Source organism: Monodelphis domestica, chromosome 4 (assembly GCF_027887165.1).
Source record: "Monodelphis domestica isolate mMonDom1 chromosome 4, mMonDom1.pri, whole genome shotgun sequence".
Classification (NCBI taxonomy): domain Eukaryota; kingdom Metazoa; phylum Chordata; class Mammalia; order Didelphimorphia; family Didelphidae; genus Monodelphis; species Monodelphis domestica.
Genome location: NC_077230.1, coordinates 414739369 through 414752747, shown reverse-complemented (window position 1 = coordinate 414752747; position 13379 = coordinate 414739369). Strand labels below are relative to the sequence as shown.

At 42.1% G+C, this 13379-nt stretch overlaps 1 protein-coding gene across 1 annotated transcript in view; it reads left to right on the top strand.

Moving 5' to 3' along the window:
• LOC100011951 (ATPase family AAA domain containing 3A) overlaps window positions 1–13379 on the top strand; it is a 67379-nt gene that overhangs the window by 13902 nt on the left and 40098 nt on the right. Inside the window, exons 6-7 of the mRNA XM_056796033.1 lie at window positions 2802–2967; window positions 3446–3515. Coding sequence (XP_056652011.1) covers window positions 2802–2967; window positions 3446–3515 — 236 coding nt within the window. The remainder of the gene's footprint in view (window positions 1–2801; window positions 2968–3445; window positions 3516–13379) is intronic.

Genomic DNA, 13379 nt, shown 5'->3' with positions numbered 1-13379 from the left:
AGTCTGGAGGACTTAAATTTAAATGTGGCCTCAGATACTTCCTAGCTGTGTGTGACCCTGAGCAAGTCACTTAACCTCCACTGCCTAGCTCTTGCTGCTCTTCTGTCTTAAAATTGCTACTGAGACAGAGGGTAAGGATTTTTTAAAAAAGAGTGCCTGGATTCCCAAGAAAGAGACGGAAGGGCTGGATTGAAATGTTGGTTTGGCTTGGCTGTACTCATTTATTCGTTAGCAGGGAAGACTCGTTGAGAGGGAGGAGTTGGTGCACATTGATAAGGATACAAAAATAGAAATGACAAGACTAACAGTTCAGGAGGGGATGGAAGTAGCTATTTCTTGATCACTCCTGGGTTCGAGCCAGTGTCTCCTTTTTAAACCTGTGTTTGAGGAGCTCGTGACAGCCTGCAGTCATTACACACATGATTACCTTTGTGTGTCGAAGTGCTTGTGTATGATCAGTTTCATAATTACACAAAGCATTTAAAAATAATGTAAATGCAGCTACTTGTAAATATCCCCCAATCAATCCATGTGAAATGTGGCAATCCTGAGTGTTCCGGGCCTCACCCTTAAGCACTGGGCACAGTACAGCCCTTTCCATTTCCCCTAAGGGCTCTCAGCATAGCCAGTAGTACCCCAGTCTTCATGTCTGCCACTGTGCAGTGACTTGGAGCTGGGCTACCTGGGTTGGAATGGAGTCCCTGCACTTGGGAGCTGTGTGACCTGGAGAGCCAATTTCCCTCTCTCTGCTTGAGTTTCCTCTTCTGTGAGACAAAAGAATTGTTCTGGATGGCCTCCGGGGTTCCTTTAGCTCCGCATCTGAGATCCAGCTAAACTCCTGGAAGCCAGTGCCTCTGCCCGATTGAGGAGACTGCCTGAATGGAAAGGCTCAAGGGTGGTCCACGCAGTGTAGCCAGGAAAGCCTTGATTTTGTTTGTTTGTTTTTGCTTGTCTTAGTTCATATTGTTTTAATGGCATTCCAGAGAGTAGTTCTAGACAATTGCATTTGAATTTTATGTTATAACTAAAGCATCAGTGAGGATTCTGAAAAAGTAAGAGATAGTATCATGTTTTGCTTTTTTAATGTATCGCTGTCATTGCTGATGTGCTTTCAGTCAGTGGCCATCTGCCTTGTTTACAGTTTTGTGCTCCCACCAAGAGTATCAACATGAACATTTTTACATATAACCATTCTCTCTGCCTCTTTCTTTGGGGTAGCTGTCTTATAGCCACGTCACGAGTCCAAAGGTGTGAATGTGGAGGATCCAAGGCAAAATGGCTGGACCAGGTTAGAGCTTCACCAGCAGTGTAGAGGGCTATTATTACCTCATAGCTGCTCTCAGGCTGGTTGTTGCCATCAGCCAATTCAGAGACTGTGAGGTAAAACCAAGAGTTCTTTTTTTTTTTAAACCCTTACCTTCTGTCTTGGAGTCAATACAAGGCAGAAGAGTGGTAAGGGCTAGGCAATGGGGGTCAAGTGACTTGTCCAGGGTCACACAGCTGGGAAGTGTCTGAGGCCAGATTTGAACCCAGGACCTCCCGTCTCTAGGCCTGGCTCTCCATCCACTGAGCTACCCAGCTTCCCCCCCAAGAGTTCTTTTATCCCATATCTCTTATTTTTTCAATGTCGCTTACTTATTTTTTAAAGAATGACTTTTGGTTTTATACCAGGATCCCAAAAATCTTTGTGTAGTTTAAAACTTATTAGTGATAACTTGAAAAATATACATGTTAGAGCAGCTGGATGACACAGTGGATAGAGCAACAGGTCTAAAGTTCAGAGGATCTTGGCTCAAATTTGCCCTTCTTAGCTGTGTGACCCTGGGCAAAGTCACTTAATTCTATTTGCCTAGTCCTTGCCCCTCTTTTTACTAAGACAGAAGGTAAGAGTTTAAAAAAAAAAGTATAGATTCTATAGCTTACCAAATTGCCTAAAAATAATTTAAAAGTTATTAAAATTTCTGTTATGCTTAATACAATAATTAGTATTTTAGTTTTGGGAATTTTTACTAATTCATTTTAGTTTTTAAAAGACAGGGTACCTTGTCATCCTGTATTATTGTGTATATGGCAGCTTCTGGAAGACAATTTCTCATACAGGTAGATCAGTGGAGAAGGTTCTTGGGCTCAGTCACAGCAGGTACACAATCTCCATTAAACTCATTCTTGTGGGGTCATATCAACATTGCCAGATATTTATCAAAACTTGGTTCCCCTTGTGACCGTAAGACCAGGATTGCAAGCAATACTTTCAGTTCTTGAGAAGCAAGTGATGGGTACTTGTACAAAGTCATCCAGAGTCCTTGAGTATATCATCAGGTGTTAGTTAATGAATTTTGATATGGTACATTAATATTTTAAAATTTTAGTTAACTTTTGAAATGCGGACTCTTTGCAAGTTTGTACATTTGTACTTCTGAAGTTATGAATGCTACTGGCTGCTCTATGACTTTGCAGACATTTCTAGATCTGAAGTAACTGATTTTTAGGAGCAACAAGCCACAATCTCTCTTCCTCTCCCCTGCAATTTATAGCTTAATTACATTTCTATCTGCATTGATTTTGATGATATGAAAATATTTTTAATTGAAATTTTCTGTTTTCCTCATTTTTGTGATTATGTCTATCTCATTTGGTTAAGAATCCCCACCCCCATAGCTCCAAAAGGTACTTAATTCTGTTTGCCCTTAATTTGACTTTTTTACCCCAATACTGCCCTTGACTTTGTTTTTGGCAGATGTATGAGTCTTGGGGAGGACTCACTTCTCTATCTCTATCTATCTATCTTTTTAATTCAAAAGCTACTGTGGAGCGGGAAATGGATCTGCGGCATAAGAATGAGATGCTTCGGATAGAAGCTGAGACCCGTGCAAAGGCCAAAGCAGAGAGGGAGAACGCAGACGTCATCAGGGAGCAGATTCGCCTGAAAGCCTCAGAGCACCGCCAGACTGTTTTGGAAGCCCTTAAGTATGTGCGAAGTGGGGCTAAGCCGATGGGCCCATCTGCTGGGGACTGCCCTCAGGAGGAGGGAGGGGCCTGTCTTCCCTAAGACAAAGTTAGAAATCAGGAATTATTTTAAAATGCTTGAATTTACCCCTTTCCCCAAAAGTAAGTTCTCTTGGGAAATTAGTGTGTCATTTCTGTTAAATTCTCTGATCATATTACTGTGTGTTGGCAGCATTCTGGTTAGGGTCATGGTAGGCTCTTCACCTAGGTGTAGGTGGTGTTGTAAACAAGATTCATAATCTTCTACCTTGCTTTTGAGAATCTGTGGATTCTTTAGTAGTTCCTTTGTTAACTGACAATTTCAGGTCGATCCTTGAAGATCAGAAGCATCTCACAAGTACTTCAAGCTTGATTCATCCTCTTGACCCCTTTTTCTCCAAATACACCCTCCATACACATATTTTCCTCCTGGTTATATTACTGCTTTTCCCCTCCACAGGACAGCTGGTACTCTGTTTGGTGAAGGATTTCGGGCCTTTATAACAGACTGGGACAAAGTTACAGCTACGGTAAACATCCATAATAAGTATATTCTCCAGGACTGAGATTTCCCCATGGAAATTCTAGGCGAATTGCATAGTGGAGAGCTTCTGGGATGGAGAGATTGAAGTCAGTTGCTGTGACTGCATTTCTGATTCCCTTGTGGGCCACAATGATGCACAGCCTTGATTTCCTCTGTCATTTCCAGCAAGAATTTGCAGGGATGAATGAATGCCAGAGATGTGTTGGCCCCCTGTCTCGTCCTTAAGGCATTCCTACCCAATTTAAAGTTAGCCTCCCCAGGGCCATTATAAATCACATTATTGAGGCCAAGTAGTTTTGGCCTAAATTTTTTTTTTGCATGAGACATAACTTTCAGTGCAATACACCCATTTCTTGAAAGTGGTTGCTACATCTTGATTTTCTTCTTTAGAAACTTCTCCTGAGAAGGCATAATTACCCTAACATTCTGATTTATATAAATGTTGCTTGTCCAAATAGTCCCAAAAAACTCAACTGAAAATTTGAGAGTAGCAGAAGCCATCCCTTCAATCTCATGTATTTTATTCATGAAAGAAGCCGAGTCCTCTTGTTTTAGACAGTGTAGACAGGCTTGACAATACCAGTGTTCAGCTAAAAGGAGCAAAATCTGGGGCAAATGGGAGATAAACCTAGCAAGAAGTAATAGTTGGCATCAAAGGAGAAGAAACAGAAATAAAAAAGCAGTGCCCCAAAGACTTAGGAGAGTGGGATGGCTTAGTGTGGGTGCCAAAGGCTCTCGTACCCCATAGTGACCTCTAAGGGCATTGCTTTATGATAGCACAGATCAGAATTGATGTAGGGTGATAGGATAGTAGAGCTGGGGCCTTTAGGACAGTCTCATTTTCTAGGAAAGGAAACAAGCCTCAAAAGTGGGGCAGGTGTTTGAGTCAGGACTCATATTTGTGAGGATGACAAGGACCTTTGGCAAAGGCCATGCCATGTTTTGTGTCCTTTGGTTGAGAAGGCAGCATGTGTATCATCCACTTTGAGTTGAAGGAGGCTATATGAGGGTAAAGTGGCTCGATGAAATGTTGCTGGATTTGTTTACATTGCTCTCCAGCCTATTCCCTTGGCTCTTCCCCCATTTTGCTGGTTGTGCAGATCAGAGTCACTTTGGTCCTTCCACATTTTTTGGTTTTGTTTTTTTTTTTAACCCTTATCTTCCATCTTGGAGTTAATTGGCTCCAAGGCAGAAGAGTGGTGAGGGCTAGGCAGTGGGGGTTAAGCCCAGGGTCACACAGCTAGGAAGTGTCTGGGGCCAGATTTGAACCCAGGACCTCCCGTCTCTAGGCCTGGCTCTCCATTCACTGAGCTACCCAGCTGCCCCCACCTTCCAAGTTTATTGAAGTAGCATATGCCTTGAGGCTTAGTAAAGAAGACCTGCAGAGAATAGTTTATTATCAATTTTTTCCTTTCTTTTTTAAAGTAAAAGCACCTCTCAGAAACCTCCCCTCTGGCCTGACAACTATAGTTAGTCCAAAAAACCCACAATGTGACTGCTCTTGACAACTGGTGCCTTGGCATGCATGCACTCCTCTGCTCTGTGATGTCATGTGTATCTTACTCCATGATCTATTTTCCAGAAAACAGGAAGGTAGTTCTTGATTCTTAGAAGCTCTGAGTTTCACTTAGTGCTGCCATGGGTTTGCCTTTGTTGGTACCTGCATGTGGTAGTAGAGTGCCAAAAGTCTTAGATTTGGCCTAAACTGCATTAAATTGGTGTGGGGGTGGATGGGGGTGTAGCCAAATTTAAATTAGCGGTGTGCAAAAAGTTGATCCAGACCAATAATTACTAATCTATAGAAATACTCTCATCTATTTAAAATCTTTGAGAAGGGGGCAGTTTGTGACTCAATAGAGTATCAGGCCTGGAGTCAGGAGGTCCTGGCCTCAGATCTTCCAGAGATGGACAAAAGGGACACAGATTTGTCAGGAAGAAAGCATTGGAAGGAGCATGCACCCACCATTCACTGGGGAGATTACAGACTTACTGAGGTATCCTGGTGACTTTTCCCTCCCAGAGACTAGCCCAAAAGTTCTGGTAGGCCCTGCTCACTTCTAGAACTTAGGGATGAGGTCAGGTGTAGGCTGCTGATCTTCCTCTAAGAATCAGCCAGAATTCATTCAAGTTCTGAATTCAGGCAGGTCCATTACCTAAAGGAGAGTTGAGTAATGATGAATATTTTCAGTCACAGCAGCTCATGAAGAGTTGTGATCTGAAGTTCTGCTGATGAAATCACAAATCCTTGAAATATTCACATGCCAAGAGAGGACTTCCTGGAGCACAGTGCAGTGACATCTGCTCCCATGAGCATGGGCAAACTAAATACTGAGAATTCTAGCCCCTGGCATGTTCTGATCATGGCATCTCACAGACTGGCTAGTCCCATATCTGCCCAGAAATCTCTTCTCTCCCTAGGAAAGAGTCATTGAGTTTCTGCTCCCTGGATGAGGAAGAGCCTCCCAGCCTTGGTCCCAAGCTCCCAGGCTTGCTTTCTAGAGCCTGGCCAGAATAAATACTTTAGATCAGAGGACTCTTGCCCCTTTTTTGTATCCTAGACCCCCTCGGGCCATCTGAAGAATCTTGAAATGTGATTCTCTAGAATTTGTTTTTTTAAGTTCCCATCCCTCAGGTTGAGAGCCCCAGCCCTCATACTTGGTGAAGTGGTAGACAAGGTTCAGAATTAGGAGTGCGAAGGCTCAAGCTAAGTTCAATTGTTTGTGGGCTGAGTGGCTGGCCCTGGGCAGCCTTTGACTAGTGGCCCATTTTTTTTTGTTCTTTCCAGTCTCTGATCAAATCCTTGATGGAGAATGGAGAAGCAGAAATAGAGTTAATTGATGTTCCCATCATCTCATTTCATCCACTCTGAGCAGTATTCCTTTCCCACTGGGTTTGTCTTAGCCAGAACTGGCTAAAAGGACCCCTTTTAAGTTTGTGCCATCATTTACTCATGTCTTTCAGTATGTCCATATCTGTCTCTTGAGACAGTTCTCCCTTTTCTTCCTTAATAGAATATTTCCAGCCTTAGAACGTTCCTCCTTTAGAGCAGGAATTCTTAACCTAGAGTCCCTGAACTCATTTTAATATTTTGATAAGACTTCATTATCCAGCATAATAAATATTTCCTTTGGTATCTGTTTATTTTATTTTATGCATTTAAAAGCATCACTGAGAAGGAATCCATAGGCTTCTTCAGAATATCCACCAGTTCCAGGTCACCAACAAGGTTTAGTCTTTCCATCCTAGTCTGAACTGGCTTCTCTAAAATTTTAGACTTTGAATCTTTTCTCTTCCAGTAGAGGGTGTGGCTCAGCCTGTGTTCAACTTGACTCTTTTTCACCAATTCTGAGATCCTAGGAATATAGATTTAAAGCCGTAGAAGTCAGCGGTCCTGCTCTTCCCTTTTATAGGGAAGGAGACCGGACCCCCAGGAGGTGAGGTGAAGTGTCCAAAGTCACCTGGATCAGAAGTGGCAGAGCCAGGATTCCACCCGAGGCCCTACTTGGGTCTGCCTTCAGCTGTGGCCTGGCCCTGTCCCTTTCTCTCTGGCTCCCATCAGCCACTTCTCTCTCATTTATTGGTCAGAATCAGGTCTAAGATGGCTGCTTCCCTTATCACTTAACTTACCAGTTTGAGCCTGATTTTTTTCTTTTTAAACCCTCACTTTCTGCCTTAGAATTAATGCTAAATATTGCTTCCAAAGCAGAAGAGCGGTAAGAGCTAGGCAATGGGGCTTAAATTCTGTGTGTGTCTTAAGGAATTCAAACCTCTATCTTCCTAGGTCCAAGGTCAGCTCTTTCAAGAACCTGGTGATGCCATTACCTCTCCTCTGTCCTGGTTTGGTTTCCCCATGGTTTTCTGCCATCCTTCCTTTGAACGCTCTGAAATCTCTCCTAATATCCGGGGTTCATGTCAGACCATGCTCAGCTCCACTCTTCTGTCATAAACTCTATGATGGAGTTGTTGTTTCCCCTGTTGTTGAAGTTCCAATCCTTTCCACCAGCCATCTCCTCCGTGGTGGTGGTGGTGGAATTGGATCCAAAGTAGAACTCTTTGCTAGTTCTTTGGCCTTTCAAAAGATGGTATTTATCTTAAGACAGATTAAAGAAAGGGGAAGAGAATAAGCATTTACTAAGCACCTTCTCTTGTGCTAAGTGCTTTACAATGGTTGGATCCTTGCAATAACCCTGGGAAATAAGTACTGTTATTAATCCCATTTTGCAGATGAGGAAACTGAGGCAAACAGGTCAAACAGTTTATGCGGAGTGACTGAGGCAGAATTTGAATTCAGGTTTTCCTGACTCTGGGCCCAACATTCTATACTTTGCCATGTCCCTGTTAAGAACTTACTGGCTTCTCTGCTTTGTACATTTCTAGCGTCTGTCCAGATAATTCAGGACATTCATTCCAGGCTTGGGATCTTTGCCTCAAACTCGCCTTCCCCTTCTCCACCCATCATCTATAGCATACAAGAAGGATGATGTCCTCTGTGATTATTATACTATCCATTTCTTCCTCCTGCCCCCCAGCATGCACACTCTGCTGCCTTCAGCTGGTCACCCCAGTAACTAGTTAGGAAGTTACCGGTAGTTAAAGAATTTTCCAGCACCAGAGTCCAGTCATCACAGGTGCCTCCCCCAACAAGGTTGTGGTCATTTGGGGGTTCATCTTTACCTCCATATGGAAAATGGATCTCTAGTTTATCTTGCTTGTGACCTGTACTCTGCACATTTGTATACATGGTGAGTACACAGATTTTATTACTGGATCCTTGCTTAGATTTTTTTTTCTCATATATTTTGGAGTATCTCATCTGCCTACATTGTATTCCTCTCATTGGAATCTGGCTCAGTTGTTATAAGCAATTTTTTCCCTCATTCTTTTCATTTTAAAATTCATTTGTATTATATTTGTAAATTCCAGGTTAATACATTCTTACCAGATGGGTTCTTACCATTATTAGATATATGCCATCTCTATATAAGAGCCTGTCATTTCTGTGGTTTAAGCTGTGGCCCATAAATTGGCATTCCATTTTAATTTTTTTAAATATTTATTTATTTAGAATCTTTTCCAGGGTTACAAGATTCAGGTTCTCTCCCTCCCCCCTGGAGCTAACAAACAATTTCACTGTATCATTGTTCACATGTATCATTGTTCAGAACCTATTTCCATATTTGTAATGGAATGTTCTTTCTCTTGGTGTGGATAGCGCTCTTCTCGCAAGTCCCTGGGACTGTCCTGGGTCATCACATTGCTACTAGTAGCAAAGTCTGTTACATTCAAGTGTGCCACAGTGTATCAGTCTCTGCACAATGTTCTCCTGGTTCTGCTCCTTTCATTCCACATCAGCAGTTCCTGGAGGTCGTTCCAGTTCACACGGAATCCCTCCAATTCTTCATTCCTTTGAGCACAGTAGTATTCCATCGCCAACAGATACCACAATTTGTTCAGCCATTCCCCAATCAAAGGGCATCCCCTCCTTTTCCAGTTTTTGGCCACTATAAAAAGTGCAGCTATAAATACTTTTGTACAAATATTATTCCTTATTATCTCTTTGGGGTACAAGCCCAGCAGTGCTATGGCTGGATCAAAGGGCAGGCAGTCTTTATCGCCCTTTGGGCATAGTTCCAAATTGCCCTCCAGAATGGTGGGATCAGTTCACAACTCCAGCAGCAGTGCATTAGTGTCCCAATTTTGGCATTCCATTTTTAGATACAACCTTCTTAGCCAGCTGTGATACACATCTGAATTTCTTGCCCTTGATTGAGAAAAGTGATAACACTATTATAGTCAAGCTTTTCAGGTCTTCAGTTTCTTAATTCTCAAGATTGGGTTAGTGTTAGCAAGGCTCTCTCTTTCTTCAAACACAAGCATTTGTGCCTTTGCGGATCACCAGATTCACAAAAGTAGTGTGACTAGCCATGACACAGCTTGGGGGGTTTCTGTCTTGGATACAGATTCTCAGAAAACCCCTGTCATTACCAAGTGCTGCCCAGCATCACTCCTCCCTCCTGGATCTCACCAGCTGCATCTGGGGATATGCCCTCTCACTGTTCTAGAAGCCAAAGCCCTCCATCTTCTTCACACTTTCTCAACTTGTTTCCTAGCACAAAATGTTCACTTGGCCTTTTTCTCCTCTATAACTTTCTGAAGTAAGTCAAACGTCCCCATTCTCTCTTCATATCTCTTTTCTTCTTAACTTTCACATTGAACCCCTCCCTGCCTGACATCTTAGATAGAGGCTGGACTTGGAGTCAATAAGACCTAGATTCCAATCCTGCCTCCAACACTTACTTAACTATATGACCCTGGGCAAGTCACAAGCTCTCTCAGCCCCGGTTTAATCCTCCAGAAAGTTCAAACAATAATAAGTGCCTACCTCCCAGAATTGTTGTGAGACTCAGATGGAATAATAGGTGTCAAGTTCTTCGCAAACCTTAAGGTGTAATATCAATATTTTTTGTTGTTCAGTCTGTCTGACTCTTCATGACCCCATTTGGGGTTTTCTTGGCAAAGATATTGGAGTGGTTTGCCTTTTCCTTCTCCAATTCATGTTACAGATGAGGAAACTGAGGGAAATGGCATAAGATGACTTGCCCAGAGTCACCCAGCTAGCCAGTGTCTCAGGCCAGATTTGAATTCAGATCTTCTTGATTCCAGGCCCCCACACTCTTTATCTACTGTGCCACCTCTCTGACCATATCTGTCTTAGACATTTCATTTGTGTTTAAAGGAACTCTTTGTTGTTCCTTAGGACTTGGAGGGTATAGAGATGGGTATACCTGGAAGCCTTTTAGTCTCTCCTAGCAGGAAGATTAGCTTTCACTTTGTGTAGACTTATTACCTAGCTGTAGCAGATAAACACTAGGATCTCAGTGCTGATCATGACTGATTTCTTCTCCCTCTGTATGTTTACTGGAAATGAGATCTTTTGTCCTCAAATTTTTGGCTGTTTTCCTTGAATGAAGAGTAGGCTGTGCAAACTACAAGATGGTGATTTCATATCTAAAGTTGCCTCTCTCATCTCTTTAGTGCTTCATTTACACCTAAATCCCTAAAGAGGCCCTACTGCTGCTCTTCCATTTCCGTTGGTTATTCATCTCTTACCCTATATTTTCATTTTGTTTTTCATACTCTGCCTTATGTTTTTCTTCTTGTTAAACACTTATCTTTCTTGAACCCTTTTTTGTGGGGAAGAATAAGTGTTTTACTTTCTCCCTGGATTCAATCCGTGATCACTTTTTGGATTCCAGAACCCTTGAGATCATCACAATATTTCCTTTCACTCCTTCCCTTCTTCCTGCTCATTCTTGCATGCAACCTCCTTTGGAACTTATGAGCAGAAAAAAAATTTTTTAATGTTGTTTATTTCAATTTCTTTCTTAATTACATATAAACAAAGATTTTTTTTAACATTTTTTTAGAATTTTGAGTTCTAAATTTTCGCCCTTCTTTCTTCTCTTCCCACTCCCTGAGAAGGCAAGCAATTTGATATAAATGATACATGTGCCGTCAACGTAAAACATTTCCACGTTAGTCATGTTGCAAAAGAAAACACAGACCAAAAACTGATAATTTAAAAAAAAATTTAACATGTTTCAAACTGCATTCAGATTCCATTTTTTCCTTCTTTAGAGGTGGATAGTATATTTTCATAAGTCTTTTGGAATTGTTCTAGATCATTGTATTTCATTCTTCTTTGTACAAAGTTCCTCCAGGTTAGCTCATTTCGCTTTGCATCCGTTCGTCTAAGGCTTCCCAAGTTTTTCTGAAACCATCCTACTCATCATTTCTTATAGCACAATAGCATTCCATCATAAACAAGTACCACAGCTTGTTCAGCCATTCCTCAGTTGATGAGTATCCTCTAAGTTTCCAATTCTTTGCCACCACAAAAAGGGTTGTGTGTTACAAAAACATCAGTATTTTTGTACAAGTGGGTTCTTTTCCTTTTCCTTTGATTTCTTTGGGGTACAGGCCTAGTAGTGGTATTGCTGGGTCAGATGGTATGCACAATTTTATAGCCTTTTGTTCCACATTGTTCTTTAGAACAGTGGGATAGAATTTTTTTTTTAAACCCTTACCTTCCGTCTTGGAGTCAATACTGTGTATTGGTTCCAAGGCAGAAGAGTGGCAAGGGCTAGGCAATGGGGGTCAAGTGACTTGCCCAGGATCACACAGCTGGGAAGTGGCCGAGGCCAGATTTGAACCCAGGACCTCCCATCTCTAGGACTGGTTCTCAATCCACTGTGCTACCCAGCTGCCCCCTTTCTTTTCTTTTTTAAGGGAAGTTGAAAAATATGTTCTAAAATAAAATTTGAGGAATAATAAATCTAGGTGACAGGCTTCTCTCCTACTGAAGAAATTGGTCATACTATAGATTCTCTTTTGGTTTCTGGATAATTTTTAATAAGCAGTCAATAAAGGAATAGTTGAATGCTCAGTTAGAAATCATATTGTGTTTCATAAAGATTCCCTGTCTTTAGATGAGACAGTAGTTTTAAGGTGCATAGATTTATAATTTCAGAATTATGGAAAAAGTTGTGGGGCACATTTTGGCCCCTGGATGGCTATTTATGTAGTGTTGGTGAGCTGTTTTAAGTGTCAGGCTCAACTTTAAATGTATAGATGGATTTGTGATGAGGCAGCCTGATCTAGTGGAAAGAGCCAACTCTGGCCCTGGGTTCCAATCCTGCCTCTGAGGCTTGCAAATCTGTGAAAGGAGGGGAGGGGAGGGTTGCACTAGTTAGTTTCTCAAACTCCCTTCTGAGCCCTAGATCGACAGTTGGTAAAGGGAAAGTCATTCCCATTACAGGAACCCTTGTTACTTGGTATGCACTTTCTCCCACAGGATTATTTCACTTGACAAGTGTCTTCCTTTCTTCTTTTCTCTCTCTCCCTCTGTGTCTTTGTCTCTGTCTCTCTCTCTCTTCCTTACCTTCTGTCTTAGAATCAATACTGTGGATTGGTTCCAAGGCAGAAGAGTGGTTAAGGACTAGGCAGTGGAGGTTAAGTGACTTGCCCAGGGTTACACAGCTAGGAAGTGTCTGAGGTCAAATTTGAAACCAGGACCTCCTCCCATCTACCTAGCTGCCCCCCCGAGTATGTTTCTTATATCAACTCTGTTCACTTCCAGGAATACCTTTAGTATAGAAAGTAATATACTCATGTATTGAGGCTTCACTCTGCCTGCTTCTGTCTCCCTTTCAACCCAGCAAGCCTTTCTTTTTAAAAATTAATTAATTAGTTAGTTAATTGGTGTTGTGTGTTGGGGGGGGTTATTTAGAAGGTTTTTCCATGGTTGCATGATTCATGTGCTTTCCCTCCCTCTTCCTTCCCCCCTCCCCTAGCTGACAAGCAATTCCACTGGGTAACACATGTATTATTACCAGCAAGCCTTTCTTAATGCCAACTGTGTGCCAGGCATGACGCTGGATGCTAAGCATTCTGAAACAAAAGGAGGGTCTTTCTGTTCTCTTAGGAGGCCTGGCCCGTATGTCAAAGCTTAGCGCATAGAGACTGTGCTAAGGGGATGCTCCATGTCTTTCTCTTTGTATAGATTTGGCACTTCCACTGAGGGAGGCCTGTTATTGACTCACACTCAGGGTGGGCATACAAGTCCCTGCAGAGAGATTTCCAGAGAGGCCCTCCCCCCGATGTAAAGGCTGACCGGATTTCAGTCTTCAGAAACCTGATTTTGGAATTGAAAGTGCTTATTGGGCACCACATACAGTTGGTCACTGGCTTAGAATACATCTTGCCTGAATCCTTCCAGAATCTTTTTTTTTTTTCTTTTTAACCCTTCCCTTCCTTTTGGAATCAATATTGTGTTTTAGCTCCAAGGCAG